Genomic DNA, 16,551 nt, shown 5'->3' on the forward strand with positions numbered 1-16,551 from the left:
TTATCCATTTCACAACACGTGTAAATTCTCCCTTTTCCTCCCCTTCCTGTAATGTTAGATCCACTGTGATTTTCCAGCTTAACTGCGCTGAAATCTCCTTTATTCGATTTCAGTATACTTTTAAATTTGCTTTTATTCGGTTGCATCATTCGCTTTATTCTTACGATCATTATTTATCTTTTATAAGCTACTCTTTTTGCTCTCGTTATTTTTTATCCTGCCTTTTCTGTAACCTGTTGTAAACTGCAATTTCCCCATTGCGGGACTAATAAAGGTTTTTCTTATTCTTATTCTTATGATGTTTTGTGCATACTGTTGCATGCTGTTTTTGTAATGTGATCTCCAGTGGAGGTGTGTGTGTGTGGTGGTGGTGGGGAAGTTCAAAGTTTAAACATTGCTGTAAATGAGTTGCAGACAACGGGCTATTTTTCTGCTTCCAAAAGCAGAAGTGTAAAATTACTGACACTGTTTATAAGCATGGAAAAAATAAAAAAAATAAATCAGGCGCCTTTTATATATGCCACGACAGCCTCTTCAAACGGGCTGCAAGATCTGCAAAAGGCGATGATTTGAATGTTAATGGGAACGAAAATAAGTGTCACGTTGTGCTTCTCGGCTGGATGTAAAATAAACACATGCAAAGCGGAAGATTGCAGGCAGCGATCGTGTGCGTGAGAAAGAGTTATAGGTCTTTAAGGGCTGTTCATATAGGATCTCACCCGACCAGTCACACAAGTCCTATTGCCGCTGCCACTACAGTATATACTGTCGGCTCTGTACATTTGCAGTCACGCTCTTCTAAGAACCATCAATACCAACAATGGTGATGGTTAGATCTCTTTGCACGCCATCCTTACTGGAATACGATATAAAAGGTGGGAAGGGCCTCACAGGTTTGTGGGATTTCTTTAAGTGGCCCCTATGGAAATTAAATGGTCTACGTATGCAAAGTACACCAGCGTGATGATCAGAGCCCCCAAACTGGTTTTGCGTCTCCATTCTTTCACACACGCCTCTGACACAAGTAACGCCAGATGCTGTCGGAAAACGCCGCGTGCGTTTTAGGGCTATGCGTTTACAGGATACGTGTGGACGATCGGCCAAAACGATGCAAAACTTCTGCGTTTTTTGCGTTTCTGTGTGGACAGGCCCATAATCTGCCACCAGTCTACAGTGCCGTCTTAACAACTGTTCCCAAAAGGTTTCACCTCCATTCACACCTTCAGGGTGGACCCTCTGACTGATAATGGGTCGTTGGAGTATCAGTTACAGGAGAAAGAGGACAGTTTCTTCGATGAATAACACTAACAAATGTTCCCATTTAGACCCCTTACTCCCCACCAGTCTCTTAGAACTGACAAATCTTTTTTTTTTTTGGATTTAGTGCAGAAGTTATACCACCCGGATTCTCCACCACAGCTCACTTTTCCAAGTAGTCTCATGTTAGATTGTTGGATTGAAGGTTGGATTGAAACAGGACTTACAAGACATAACGAAAGAAACACAAATACGCCTTGGTGGTCTGAGGTCTGTGGTCTGAGTTGCAGCAGCCCAGCCAATTAGTAAGTTTTCCCCCTGTATGTGTGCACTGGCTCCCTTTTATAGGCTGCTACTAATCACACTTTAAGCCCTACCACCGAACAGGTGGACTCCCTCCTCAGCTCCACCGTGCAGTGTCGTGGTAAATCACGTAAATAAACAAACGCATACACTCGCACTACCATTACTTTATCAACCTAATTTAAATAAAACTCTTACCTACTTAACATTCAATCTTAACAATTCTTTTACAGCCTTCAAACATTTACTCTCCCCCTCCTCAATTATACGAATGGTTCTTCCCGGGACCTTTAATAAGGTGTTCAGGCCTCGGGTGTGCTCTTGAACACCTGAGAAGACACAGCAAAGGTAAGAAACATTATTCAGCGTATGATTTCCCACTATACAGACAGACTGCACTCAACCAATGTGTCTCTCTTCATGGGTGGCAGCTGAGAGGCCCTACCAAGAGAAACACACCCAAAACCCAAAATAATAAAATATATTCAGTTGTCCTGTGGATGAAAGTTATTTGTTTCATCTTGTATCAACGAATTGCTAAAACCCATTGTCATTGTGATGTATGGCAATCAGTCAATCAAGTCATGAAGAGGATCTTCATTTCAGTGCAGGAGAAAACATCCACTAGATACTATTGAGCCTTTGATTTAAGCAACGTGTCCTTTGGTGATACTGCCTTGAAATGGTGTTCACCCTATCTTGAAACTGCTGTGTGGTTTTCGACACTTCCGATCCTGCCCCGTTACGTCACATGGGTTTGAAAGGTCATTGTGCTCATGCACTACGGAGGAAATGGTGTTTATCAACTCTGTCAAGATGTCAAGATCCACATAACATAACTGTCAAAAACTCAAATCCTCAAATTATTGCTGACTTGATTGAAATACAAACCCAATAAAGCATAACAATTTTGCACACAGTGTATGTACATATAGGCTTTTTGCTCTGATGCATATAAATAAATACAAATTTAATCCCAGTTAGGTCATTGTAACTTGTTGCAGCAGTAACATTAGCATTGATTGTACTTTATTCTTTTCCCACAAGCAGATTCCCCCACGGAGTCAACATTAACATTTCTCTCTTTCTGCCTTCTTTTTGTGTTGTGATGTGTTTTTCGTTCTCTCCTCATGCTTTATAGCAGCCACATTTAATGATAAAAATGGGCCATTTCAGTGAACGCGGCACCAGTTGCCAGTCAGCCTGCTAAAAGCACTGAAACCTGGGGTCTGCTGTTAACAGAACACATCAGTGTAAACTGCGTAGAAAAGAAGTCATGTGGCAGGTAAATGAGAGCATTTGTGTTCTTAATGCATGCTGTATTTATATGAAGCGAAAGTTTAGTGACTAAAATCCGTTCCACTTGGGTGAATGTGGGCTGCCGCGCTCAGCCACCACATCGCTGATCCCAGCCAGTCATTCCCTCGTCCCTGTGCCTTTAAGTCATTCTGTCGCTGCTCAACCCTCCTCCACATATCCACTTCGTTGTGGTCATGCTAGTAGCCTTAATCAGAGGTTGCCTTCAGTCACCGTCAACTTTATCTCTTGTCAACACCAGCGTCTCGACTCCCTCCAATAAATATTCTTCTCTAGGGTTGTCAACTCCCTGAAAATAAATAAGGGACACCTCATTGGCAGGGCCGGCCGACCCGATTGCCTTCACCCTTCCCGGAGTGGTATATATTTATTTATTTATTGTTTTATTTTGGATTTGGATATTGTTGGATTTATTTATTTATTTTTTTGTGTGTGAAATTATTATTATTATTATTTTTTTTTTTAATTGACTCGAACCTGAATTGAATTAGATGCGTATTTTTTAGGGGTATGAACACATGGAAAACAAATTGTTATTCAACAATTTATTTTTAATACAGAAGCAAACAACAAAATGAACAGAATAAAATAAATATCTAAAACAGAAACCTGTCCTGCTTAACTTAAAACTGTATAAATTAATATAAAGGAGAACATTCCTCTTGTAACAGTGTAAAAGAAGTGCAAATAGAGTAAGTGTGAGGAAAAGTTGTTGCTTTGTTGTCTTCCGGTATCATCTTCGCAAGCAACAGTACCTCAACCAATCAGATGAGCGGGATTCACGAGAATGCATTTAACGTAAATTTCCATATAAAGCCCCCTGTTAAGTCCAATGACATTTTACCAGTGTTGTATAGTAACGAAGTAAAAATACTTCACTACTGTACTTAAGTATATTTTGGGATACTTTGTACTTTTCTGGAGTTGATTTTTTTTTTACAACTTTCACTTTTACTTCACTATATTTCCGAGCTTAATTGCATACTTTTACTCCGATATATTTTCAAAGTCCCATTTCGTTACTCGTTACAAAAAAAAAAAAAAAAAAAAAAAAAAAAATGAAATAAAAGGAAACAGTGTTTTGGCTCCGCCCCACCCTCACTGTCTGACGCAGCGAAGTTAGTGCATGCCCGGGCTTGTTGGCAATTACCTTTGCTTAGCCTACATTGACAACACCTGCGAGTCTCGCAGTCAACAATGGAAGAAGAAGAGGAGACGCCAGACACAGCGACAGCGACAACGTCGACTACAAATGAAGGGGAACCACAACCCGACGAGCACCCGTGGCCTTATTTGAGCCGTTTGTTTTCATTTTCCGATGTCAGGGATTCATCGTACCGGATGAAGTGCCTGCTATGCCTTCCAAGAAATGTGGAGATCCTATCATACAGGAACTCTCCGTCCAACCTGAAGAAACATATTGAGGTAAGTGGGTTTCATGAAGTTTATGCAGTCCAGTATGTATATGATGGACATTACATGGACTTATGTGGAATTCTGAGCATAACCTGAAGGAATTAACTTCGTGTGCGGCAGCGTTTCGTTTCCACATGGCTGTAGCAGGCTAGCCTTTTGGGTCTAGGGAAGGAAGAAGCGTGCTATAGGCCAAGTGAAACGATAGCGATAGGCATGCATGTTAAAAACAAAACATTTAACGTGTACTACTTTTACATTTTGCGTATTAGCGTATTATTTATCCATTTGTCTTTGTCGTCCAGTGCGACCTGTCCCGCCAGCGTGTGTGTGTGTGTGTGTGTCTGTGTGTGTGTTTAATTGAACCGGCAAGTTCTAGTTTAAACTTTCGTTGTAAATCCCAGATGCGTCAAACAACTTATACCGTGTCAATTATCTTAATTGTACAGCCGCAGTAATTTTAAACAAAATAATACTATGATTTTATTTATTTTAAACTTTAAAGCCATTAGCCCCCCCCCCCCCCCCCCCCCCCCTCTTTGTAACTGGGTGAGGCAATTTGTTTCCAGGCTGACATTTAATTTCATTTTCTTGTCTGTTTTAGAGAAAGCATCCGCACCATCTTCAAAAATATGTTGAGTTGACCACAGCAAAACGAAAAAGGGCCAGTGGACCACCCACCCCCAGCAGCAAGCAGACCACATTAACCCAGACCGTGTCCATGACCCCTCAGAAGACCGTTGACAAGGCCATTGTGAATTATGTTGTACATGGGCTTCGACCTTTCTCAATAGTTGAGCAGGAACCCTTCAGAGAATTTGTCAGTGACCTCGTCCCTAATGCCAAAATGATGTCCCGGGTGACTCTCACCTCCAAGATTGAAGATGTCTTCAACAAAATGAAAGCAGCTCTGATTGAGACAATGAAGGGGGTCGAATACATCGCCACTACTACTGACTGTTGGTCAGTCAGAAGGCGAGGGTTCATTGGGGTTACGGCACACTGGATTGACCCGGAGAATCTCGAGCGATGTTCAGCAGCCTTGGCGTGCCGGCAGCTGAGAGGATCCCACACGTTCGACCGATTGGCCAATGCTTTGAATGACATTCATGCAGAATTTGATATTAGAGGCAAGATAGTGCGAACAACCACTGACAACGGTTCAAATTTTCTGAAGGCCTTTCGTGTGTTTGGGGAAGACGAAAACAACAATGAAGAAGTTGCTGAAGAGTCTGCACAGTCTGAAGAGGAAGGGGATGGAGCAGATGAGGAGGAAGATGTGGAGTACATTGACACAGCAGCTCTTCTGAATGAAGATGATGGGTTCGAATTTCAGCTACCGAGACACCAACGCTGTGCATGCCATCTCCTGAATCTTATCGCCAGTGAAGATTCCTCTACTGCAACCTCCAGCGACGCATACAAGAAGCTGCACCATGCAACATTTGGAAAGTGTTATGGCCTATGGAACAAATGTGGAAGATCCACACTTGCAGCTGAGCTGATTGAAGATGTCTGTTCCCTTCAGCTTCTAAGACCAAATAAAACGAGATGGAATTCCTTGTTCATGGCCGTTGAACGCCTGCTCAGGATTTCTAAAGAGAAGGGAGAAGCAGCGTTGAGAGCCATTGCCACTGACCTGAAGGTCCCAATGTAAGTAGGCCGAAGATTTAAAAATGATGAGATAAAAGTGGAATGACTGCTCCATATAATAGAGGTTTAATGCATCACAGACGCTGTTCACTTCCTATCATGCATAATTTTTTGTGTGTGCGCAGGTTCAACCCAGCCGAACTCGCATTTCTGACAGAATATGCTGCTGTAATGAGCCCTGTCGCCCAGGCAACCAACATATTGCAAGCAGAAACCAAGGCACAAATGGGATGGCTGCTTCCTACAATTCAACTGCTGCAGGTCAAACTCGAGAAGGTGAAGTTGCAGCTGAAGTACTGCAAGCCTCTTGTTGATGCTTTACAGTCTGGAATTCAGAACCGCTTCGGGCACATGTTCATGGATGCCGAGCTGGTTGCAGCTGCAATTCTTCTTCCAAAATTCCGGACGACATGGACGAAGGATGATGCTACCATTAAAATGGGTAAGGCATACATATACTGTACTTAACTTTGTCTATGCCTTGACAGTTAGTATCAACATATTGGGTTTGCATATTGGTTGGTGCATGAAAAGGAACATGGGGAGAGAATCAAATGCTTTAATGTTTCACTTGTTCAGGCAGAGATGACATGGTAGAGTTGCATTAATAAGTGCTATAACTAGGGTTCTAAATTAACACCCGCCGACCGGCCAAATTCTGGTAAATTCAGTTTGGCTGGTAGAAAATGAAGCTTAGTAGCCACTTTCACTGGTAGTGAGTGGATGTCTGACTAGTGCAAATCAACGAGCCAAATTTAGCTAGTGATGAGAAGTTGACTTATATCCCTGGGTATAACCCTTCTTTGTTTTTACATTTCAGGAATCGATTACATCAAGCAGCATATCGAGGATCCCTCGATGCAGCCAGGTGATGTGATCAGGTCGAGTTCATCAGACGAGGATGACTTCTTCTCTTCTCTGCAAGCATCATCAAAGACCCAAGATGGCGTCAAGCAATTTGATGCCTACCTCTCCTGCTCCGCTGACCACATGGACCTGCTTAAGTCCTTTCCTTCTGTCTGCAAGTTGTCTGTCAAACTCAACACGCCCGTCCCAGCGTCGGCAGCATGCGAAAGGCTCTTCAGCATAGCAGGCCTTGTTTTCAGCCCACGAAGAGTACGGCTAAATTCTAGGCATTTTGAAAGCCAGCTGCTTTTGAAGATGAACAAAAAGTTTTACAGTTTCAAGTGATCATGGGGTTATGAGCAAGGACGCCCTCAAATAAGGTTTAAGTTGAAGAGGGAGAAAAGTAAAGGCCAAGGGCAAAGGTGTGTGGGGGTTGGGATGAGGGGCTTGACTTTGCAAAGTTGGTTCTATGTAAAATGTTAAGATTTTGGCTCAAAAGTGCAAGAAGGGTAGCAATAGTGTTTTCTGTGACCTCATTTCCAGCACTTTTTTAAGAGTTTACAGGGGGTTTCAAACTGATCTCCTCTCTTCTGCCAATTTGTGTTTTGTTAAAATAATGCCAATTGGTTTTGTGTACCTCTAGTTTTAAAGTGCAGTAATGGCAGCTTTTCCTTGCTTGGTGATTCGCCTCACTTTCAATGCTGACTTTTTTTTTATTTTTAAAAGGTTTACAAAAAGGGCTTTCAAACTGGACTCCTTCACAAGCCAGATAAGCTTCAGTTTTCTCCCTATTTGACTTGTATTGATGTGATGCCATTGGTCATGTTTGTAGAAGGAAAAAAAAAATCTGCACTTGCCACCTTTCTATTAATGGTGTGATTCGCACTGTTGTGCAATGTTCTGGGCTGACATGTGAGAAATGGTTTACACGGATCAACTGGTCCTAACTGGTAGCCTCATAGTGTACTTGACCAAGTAAATCATAATAAAAAAAAAAGGAACTTCAGACTGCCTTTGCTTGTTATTTACTTTTACTTGTACTTTTAATTACATTACTTGAGTACATTTATTTTTACAGTACTTGTAATACTTAAGTGCAAGAAATTTCAGATACTTTAAGACTTTAACTCAAGTAATATTTCAGTCAGTGACTTTGACTTTTACCAAAGTCATTTTTTGGAGAGCTACCGATACTTTTACTTGAGTGTGATTGTTAAGTACTTTATACAACACTGCATTTTACACACTATTTTTTATTCTCACGGTAATACGGGACAGAGTGCGTCCCCTTTCAGCTCAATACGGGACGCGTACTTTTGTTTCTAAATTCGGGACGATTCAGTTTTTCAAGGGACGGTTGGCAACCCTATTCTTTATCGCTAATAAATTGTCTATCCAACAAAGCAACAACTTTGTTGGATATACCATGACCTGGATGACTGAGAACCTTCACAGACCTAATAAAGAGTCTAGAATGGATTTAATGGCAACAGAACAGTGGGATTATAATATCACTGGTACAAATTTGAACTATTATGGATATATTTGCACTAGTTTTTTTTTCTTTTCATTCTGTGACAGTAGTTTTTAGGTTACTTATTTACAAAGCTGCTATGTCATACTGGTTTAAGCTTCAATATCAATGTCACCACTGGGGGAGCTGTGGAGTTATGGTTAGAGACCCAGCTTGGGACCGAAGGGTCCCCGGATCACCACTGGGATTCACCCCAGGCCATGCCCCCTTAAAGACAGAAAAAACAAAAAACAAAAAAAAACATTTCTTTTTCTTGCTTTACTGTCATTTTGACATGCATACTGCTGTAGTGCAGACAGAATGAAATTGTCTTTCGCTGAGATCTGTGCAGACCAAGGTTATAATAGTTTTGGATTTTTCATTTTAGTTTAGTTTTATTTCGTTTTTCGTTTTTATATTTCCAAAAATGCTTAGTTTTAGTTTAGTTTTTATTAGTTTTAGTATTAGTTTTAGTTTTTTCATACTTTGGGTTATTTGTCAGGTGCAGGATTCAAAAAGGTCAGGGTGAGTATTGTATAATAAAATTCAACAAAAGATACGTTTAAAAAAAATGAGGGTGAGTTAATAATGACTGACTTTTTATTTTTGGGTGAACTATTCCGTTAATCCTTCTCTTTCGGGGGGCTGTGGCGGCGGCGGCGGACAGAGGTTAGCTTGTTTCGGTACTCGACATTAGCCGCCTTGTGCGAGCTTCTTAAACGGACTTTGAGATTCGTTGAGTTTCTCCACTTGAGAAGCAAGCCACATATTTTGTCCCATACAGGACTTTGCCGCTTTCTCCCAGCTTTTGCTGCAACCGCCATGGTGCTGCCAGGTGACGTCGCGGACCGGTGCAGTAAGGTGCTGTTGCTGCTGCCAGGCCAGCTGGCGTAAAACTGCCAGCGCAGAATAAATCGATCATATGAATCCAACCAGTTGAGGCTTATAATTAAATTGACTGAGACGAAAACGAAGGGAATTATATCTATAATATCTGTTCGTTTTAGTTCGTTTTCTAAACACGCAATACAGTTTCAGTTAGTTATCATTTTTTTCTTTTAAATTTCGTTTTTTTTTTTTTTTTTTCAATTAACAAAATTGTTTTTTCAATTTTTGTTTTCGTTATTTCGTTCGTTTTCGTTAACGATAATAACCTTGGTGCAGACTTGGCAAAATAGGTGAAAGACTCAATTCAAATACTAAAAGACTTGAGTTTAAACTAAGTACAAGGTGTCAGGCAGGTCATTTGTGCCCTACTGTGTGCAACTAGTTTTTATCTTTATGCCGCTATAACTATTGTTAAACTACTGTTTTATTGCTGCTGAACTTTAAACATACATCCAGTTGATGCAATACGTGTCCAGGTTGCATTTATTGGATGTATGTTTAAAGTTTTATTGCTGCTGAACCAGGGAGCTGTTTTTTTAACTGGACAATGACCACAAAAAACTTATCTCATTTTAAATTGTATTTAACAAGTGCTTCCACCAGCAGGTGTCTAGATAATATTATTCTTTTATAAATATCAGCACAGACCAGCTCTAACGAACCTGACATGCAAGGCATTCATCGTCTCTCCTCTCTTCAAAGTCATCAATCACCCAGTCCGGGAATCATTAACCTCAGGTGTTTTTACCACGCAGTTAACAACCACAGTAGAAATTCTTTGAGGCTGACACTGGCATTGCTTTGAGCTGGATGCTAACATTTCTAATCAGCTAAAGATGGAAAATGTATTATAATGGTTTTACAGAGGAGGCGGTCAAGAGTAGAGTAAAATATATGTATCGGACGATAGCTCGTCAACTAGTTTGCCGTATCAGGTTGAAATATGTCAATGTTGTGCTCGCAGCTTCTTTCTTCTGCACCCAGAGAACCAAATGAGTCGGGTTCTGCCTCCAGGAATTGCATGAACGTGTCAAACCTAAGACAATCTGGAAATTCTGAATGAAAAACAAGTGACGGGAATTTAGCGCCGGTTCTTGCAAAGTTTAAAGTTTAAAGCAGCCTCACGACTCCTGTCAGCACGCAATCCTAAGACAAAAGGTAACATCAGATAAATACGCAGTTGTGTAGTGGGTTTTATAGAGGGATCAACCCAACTGAGGTATTCAGAACCGGTCAACCACAAGCCTGCAGCTACTGTAACATTACAAAAGTGGTTTGGCATGATGTGCTGATAGCAGTCGCCTAAGGCATCAGTGTCAAAGCTGTTGCATGTTATATGTGTGGTGTACTGAAGTCAGTCTTCACAGAACTGAGACACATTCATTATTGTTGTACAAAGTTTTAGGTGTGATAACAGTCTATAATGGCGACAGTTATCACACTTAAAAGTCACTGATAAACGCATGTTTTTAGTTTCTGAGGCAGCGGTATCACTGAAGTGTCACACTTCCCTTGATAAGATGCATTTCTTGGGAGGCACTCTGACAGTAAAAGTTCGCTTCCTCTTTACCACACATGCAACGTATTTTCCCGAACCGAGTACCAACTGTCACCACAGTTTTCTGTTCCCCCACCCCACGTGCATTCAATTGCAGCACAACTCCAAGACGAAGCATAAAATTTCTTTCCATGTAATGTTTAGCCGCTAGCTGTGCTATCTTAAGGGTTGTAAACAGTACCATGTCACATACATTTGTATTTCAATTGCCATGGTTACTATCTGACCGCCATCCACTTTAGATAATACACTAACTATGGACAAATAAGTCATGCAACCCCACTTCAAGGACACTGAACTCTCCCTTTAACGTGACTTTGAGCTCTGTAAATGGAAGTCGCTTTTACTAATCATTTACCACGTCCACAAGTTCTTATGAGAGATTTATGGATGCAAAGTTACTCGTTGAGTGTGTGGTATTTGCATTGCTATCTGCCTTATCCAGAGGTGGAAAAAGTACTAAAATATCGTACTCAAGTAAAAGTACCAATACTTGGATGAAATATTACTCAAGTACAAATGAAATTACCCATCTGAAAAATTACTCAAGTAAAAGTAATAAGTAGCTAATTTAAAATGTATTTTAAGTAAAAGTTACTTAGTTACATTTAAAAAAAAAAACCTGTAGAATGGGGCGGGGGATCTCTCCCATGTAGTGAAAATAGGACAAGGGGTCATACATCCAAAACTGTTTAGTTTTTAATTAAAGAACAATCTATACAAATGTATAAAAATCTATACAAATGTATACACATGTAATGACAACATAACACGTCACACATGACATGTAAGACCCTTAGAAAGGTATAATGTGCAATTTTAGTTCTGACCATCCCATAAAACTTTTTCAAATAATCAACTGTCAATCAAACTGTCTCTGAACCGTCGTCGCTCTTCTGATCCACCTCCATCTCGTTCTCAATCTCCTACAGAAAGACTTGGCGCTTGGTAGTGGTAGCCTACATGCTGACCATACGTCACTCACTACGTGGTTCCGGGCGCGATTTTTTTTTCGGTTTTCGTTAGTCAACGTTTTTTTTTTTTACTCAGTAACGGATGGGATTTGTAATGTAGCGAAATACAATACTTCACTCAAAACGTAATCAAGTAAAATTTAAATTACCGATTTTAAAAACTACTTGAAAAATACAAAATACACAAAAAAACTACTCAATACAGTAACGTGAGTAAATGTATTTCGTTACTTTCCACCTCTGGCCTTATCCCAATGGACTGCGCAATATGTGTCAACTTTATGACTACCTCCATTTTCGTAATGTTAGGGAGGCTGCATCCTGCTGGGGATGGCTGCTGCCATCAGGGAGTGTCATTGCTATGGGGTGGGGGGTTGCCTGGTCTGGTCTAGGTGGGTGCTTCATGTCTAAGTAACATCCACATGAATGAATGAGGTCTAAAAGTTTCCCAGCAGAACATTGTGTTGTCATAAGATGGTCAGTGTTATTCACTTCTCCAGTCAGTGGTTTTAATGTTGTGGCTGATCGGTTGGTAGATCATGAAGCAGGTTAGAGACACTCAGAATGCTTAGGATACCCGTTACAATTATAATGTCCTGTGATTGTAATTTCCATCAAGGACAGTATCAAGTGAAGGACCACCCAAAGCGGGGAGTCGTCAGTATTGGTGGATGCAAAATTACCGAGAGAATATCTTTAAGTGAACTGGGTCTGGTGTCTTGAAACGAACTTCGATAATGTGCAGACATAGTGACGCCATGATAACTTTGGGAGAACTGTTATGAGTGTCTCGGGGTGGGAAAAAGGTCAGTATGTCCCAGTGTCCCAGTGATAAGATAAGACTGGGACAACATTCATAAACTGCCCGGGTCTGAGACGTTCACTCTCATGTTCTCTCTCAGGCATCTGTACAAACATTTGCAGGTCAACAGTCAGCTCCGTGTTCATTTGCATTTAACTTAAGTAATATAATTTGTCTTTTAAAATCAGGAATTCACACAATAAATATTGGATACATCAGAATAAAAGAAAATAAAAAATAGACCCTACACTGATCTTTGTGTCCACTAGTGATGGTGAGATGAAGCCTCATGAGGCATCGAACCACTTGAGCCAATTGGTTCGAGAAAGGGTTCATCTCTCGAAGCTTCATGTGCACACGAAACCACCTACTGGCCAGGTGTATAATCACAGCTGCAGCTCTTAACCACATAATGTGTGTTGCATTGAATTGTTGTGTCTGTAATGGCTCTTGGGAATGACTATGAATTACAAAAAAAATGTAAGACCAAATAATTTCTCTATTTAAATTATCACATGTGTATGATAAAATATTTTTTGAATATATTCTGTGTGTAAATTTTCCCAAAATGGTAGTATCATATGATACGGCAGGTTGTGTAATGTTTTTCTGTCACTTTAGGCAAATGGCACGGGCTTAAGCAGGCAGAGGAAAGTGAAAGTGCTTGTGGAACTAGGAAGAGGGCACTGCATATGTCTCTTCCTAGCTTGCTCCATCCTCTTACCTATCTTTCTCTCCTCACTCTAATAAATCTTCAAACTATCGCTCTCTCTCTCTCTAACCTATCTCCAAACTATATAAACGTTATCCAAACTCTAGTATCCAAACTATCGAAACTCTATCTAAAATCATAACTGACCGCAACTCTCTATCAAAAACCCACATTTTGAATGGAGCCCGAGGGGTTTATATTGCTTTTGAACCTTGCGGCAAAATCTGAACCACTTCCCAAAGCAGTCACGTGGTGCAGCCATTAGCCCAGTCATTAGGCTCGTTCGACTTCATGCAAATCTGTGCAGATCTGACTTGACGTGATGCATGCTGGGTTGAACAAGTTCATTTTAACCAATCATATTCGATGTCTATGAGCATGAACAACCCAGCATGCATCACGTCAAGTCAGATCTGCACAGATCTGCATGAAGTCGAACACGCCTATTATTTTCGGCTCCTCCCCTAAATGAAGCAAGCCTCGATACGCGCTTCGCGGAAACTCCGCCTCCATTACTCGACACACGCTTCGAAGCCTCGGCACGTCTCGTAACATCACTACTGTCCACTGGAAACATCAAGTCTTCCTCTCTGAACTCAGAAGCCCCGACCTCCTCAACACCTCGCTCACGCTAGGGGACAGTTGGTCTTTAAAGTTCCACAGTTGCGTGTCCACGTGGAGCAGCTCCATCGGCACCTCTCGCGGCATCTTGATTGGAGAGTGAATGATCCGACAGACGTCCGGGGGGACCTTGAACTTTTGCCCGGACATCTTAAGCACGTCATGTACTGATGTCTGCTCCACTCCCCTGTGATGAACGTAAAACACATGGTCGGCCGCACATTGTCTTGTTGCCACGTGGGCTGCGACATAAAGTGGAGACATAAAGATGTTTGAAGGTTGAAGGTTGCATCTTTCACTGTAAACCTACCTCGGTTGCACTATCATCTTGTGTGGGTGGTATATGTTCCTGTCAGGCTCCTCCCTGTAGATGCGCTCCAGGATATTAAAACCCGGCACACCTCTCCACTGAGGCAAGGGTCCTGTGAGACTTTCATTAAAAGGTTTCTGGGGATAGATGTGGTTTTCAATGAGGAACACCTGTGCCTGCAGAACAGGATGTCAAGAATGAATGTTGGAAAGGCAGTAGATTTCTGCACACTATGTATTAATGAATGCTGAGTGTAAAAATGTTACGTTTGGATTCTGCTGCTGGAGCGCGTTCATCAGAGACATCAGGTCTCTGTGCTGGTACGGCATTATAATCTCATCTATGTCGTTCAACAGGACGTAGCGCGAGCGCTCCATGGATCTGTAAATGCACTCGTTCAGCGTGGTCAACTGGGCGAAGTAGTGGATGTCCCCTCCGTGCTGTGAGAATTGCCAGCCAGGAGACGGGGTCAGGTGCTCGTCGATGGGCCAAGGGACCATTTCCACAAAGCCCTCCCGGCTGTAACCCTGCAACAAGCGGTCGAGCTCTGGGCCGCAGCTCGTGTTATAGATGACCACTCTGTTCACCCCCAGCAACCTGGAGAAAAGTGACATAAAGGTTTGAGTCTCGTCGCTTGTGCGCAGTCCGTTATAGTAGGTGCACAGACACTCTCAACAGGAGACGATGTCACATTCATTGGCTACATAATCCATAAAATAAAATAAATAGGACTTTAATTTAAGATAATTCTTGTTGCGTGGCAGACATTTACTGTTACTGTGTCAGTCATAATCACTATCATGTGACCCTGTGATCTACTAACTATAAATATTGTTTTATAGCGACTTGACAAAAGTTCCTCTTCATGCTATCTCTGCATTTCCCTTGTAAACTACCGACCTATATAGTACAATTCATGGGCGGGTCTGTGTAAAGCAGAGCAATTACTTCATGGTGGTGGTGTTCTACGTTATAAAACATGTGAATTTTATATAAAACTTTTTAAACTGCGGCGCCTCTTTGACTACAGTGGCAAAAAAGCAGAAAAACCCAATGTATGTATGTATGTGTGTGTGTCATTGTTGCTGTTGCTGACCTGTACATCTCCAGAGTCTGTGCAAACTGAAGCACATTGTTGTAGTCCCCAAACAGGTTAGAGATGCAGACTGTGATGTTAAACTGCAACCGTTTCTCATTCTTTCCATCGGTCTTCTTGTTTCTTATGGGAAGCCAGGTGTGGAAGTTTGTCACATCGTTCTCTGGTTGAGTGAGAAGAGTGACATATGAAGCGTCACAGTTTTCAGGAATCCGACACAGGACGTCCGTCGTGGCGAAGGGAAAATCAAAGTTGTCCGAGTGCTCTAACATTGACGACGGAGTGGTTTCCGTACTTAAGTGGCCCGCGCAGCAGAAGAGGCAGTGAAGTGGTTGGATGGAGTCCCTCTTAAATATCCCGATGATGCGTACGTGGAAATCCTGCACTCTCTGGTCCATGAAGGCTGACACCAGTAGGTGCTTCGTGTTTTTGAGTGGGGTGATGGTCTGCTCGGAGACTGAAAAGGGGCAAGCGGCACGCGGCTGTGGGGCAGACTTGTACGTCCTGGGTGACCTCTCAGTGACGAGGAGGATCAAAAACATAGTAACAAAGAGGAGGATGAAGAGGATCTTCCTTCTGATGTCATTTGCCTTATCCATTCAGTCGGAGAGGAGATTGATTCTAAACCTTTGGAAGAATTTACAGTCAGTTATACAGAGGCTATGCAAATGTGTAGAGAAGGAAAAATCTCCTTCCCTGTACTGCAGTGCAGTCCAGTGTAGTACAGTACAACTTACCAAGCTTCATTTAATGGCACCAATGTGACAATAAGCAACGAGGACACAGTTGCAAGTCAACTGTTGACGTTCAGACTGGGGTTTACCATACCAACAGCCGAGTAACTTAATGTAGGAAATACAAATACACAATAAAACAATGAGGCCACTGGAGATATTAACGTTCTCCTTAGGCTCATCAAACGATTAAAAAGGATGCTCTGTCTGATTAAATTACAGTTAACCACGCATTCACCTGGAAACATCAGCAAACGTGTCACAGCTCGTGGACACAACCCTGACTTGACAGTGTGAACAGTTCCCTCTAGGGAGCAACTGTTGGCGTCTACATGGCGCAAAGGTTAATGATTTAGCAAGATTACAACGGGAATCATTTATGGGAACAATATACGAAAGGCCACTTCCTGGGTTCATACACCACCCGTTTCAACTAAGACACAACGAAAGGATGAGGCTGAAGGGAACATCAACAGCTTCCTCAGACATGATGAAAAATTACAAAACCAAAAAACAAACACTTAAGTTACATTATACACTGCCTGGCCAAAAAA

The 16,551-nt window shown here is 41.7% G+C and overlaps 2 protein-coding genes across 2 annotated transcripts; one reads left to right on the forward strand and one right to left on the reverse strand.

Moving 5' to 3' along the window:
- The first annotated feature begins 3,961 nt into the window (after positions 1-3,961).
- On the forward strand, positions 3,962-7,766 carry LOC311505925 (uncharacterized protein). Its single transcript, XM_084569752.1, has 4 exons — positions 3,962-4,302; positions 4,895-5,943; positions 6,069-6,385; positions 6,764-7,766. The coding sequence occupies exons 1-4, from the start codon at positions 4,075-4,077 to the stop codon at positions 7,132-7,134; spliced, it is 1,965 nt and encodes a 654-aa protein (XP_084425878.1). The 5' UTR covers positions 3,962-4,074; the 3' UTR covers positions 7,135-7,766.
- A 6,395-nt stretch (positions 7,767-14,161) lies between these two features.
- Positions 14,162-15,862, reverse strand: LOC311505099 (uncharacterized protein; the record flags this gene model as incomplete). Its single annotated transcript, XM_084568501.1, has 3 exons — positions 14,162-14,343; positions 14,434-14,764; positions 15,264-15,862. The coding sequence occupies 3 exons, from the start codon at positions 15,860-15,862 to the stop codon at positions 14,164-14,166; spliced, it is 1,110 nt and encodes a 369-aa protein (XP_084424627.1). The 3' UTR covers positions 14,162-14,163.
- Positions 15,863-16,551: the final 689 nt, after the last annotated feature.

This window comes from Chelon labrosus, assembly GCF_963514085.1.
Source record: "Chelon labrosus genome assembly, chromosome: 20".
NCBI lineage: Eukaryota > Metazoa > Chordata > Actinopteri > Mugiliformes > Mugilidae > Chelon > Chelon labrosus.

Coding starts and splice junctions, on each gene's coding strand:
- LOC311505925 (XM_084569752.1), top strand. CDS start 4,075: ATGGAAGAAGAAGAGGAGACGCCAGACACAGCGACAGCGACAACGTCG. Junction 4,303..4,894: donor ACCTGAAGAAACATATTGAG/GTAAGTGGGTTT, acceptor TGTCTGTTTTAG/AGAAAGCATCCGCACCATCT. Junction 6,386..6,763: donor TGATGCTACCATTAAAATGG/GTAAGGCATACA, acceptor TTTACATTTCAG/GAATCGATTACATCAAGCAG.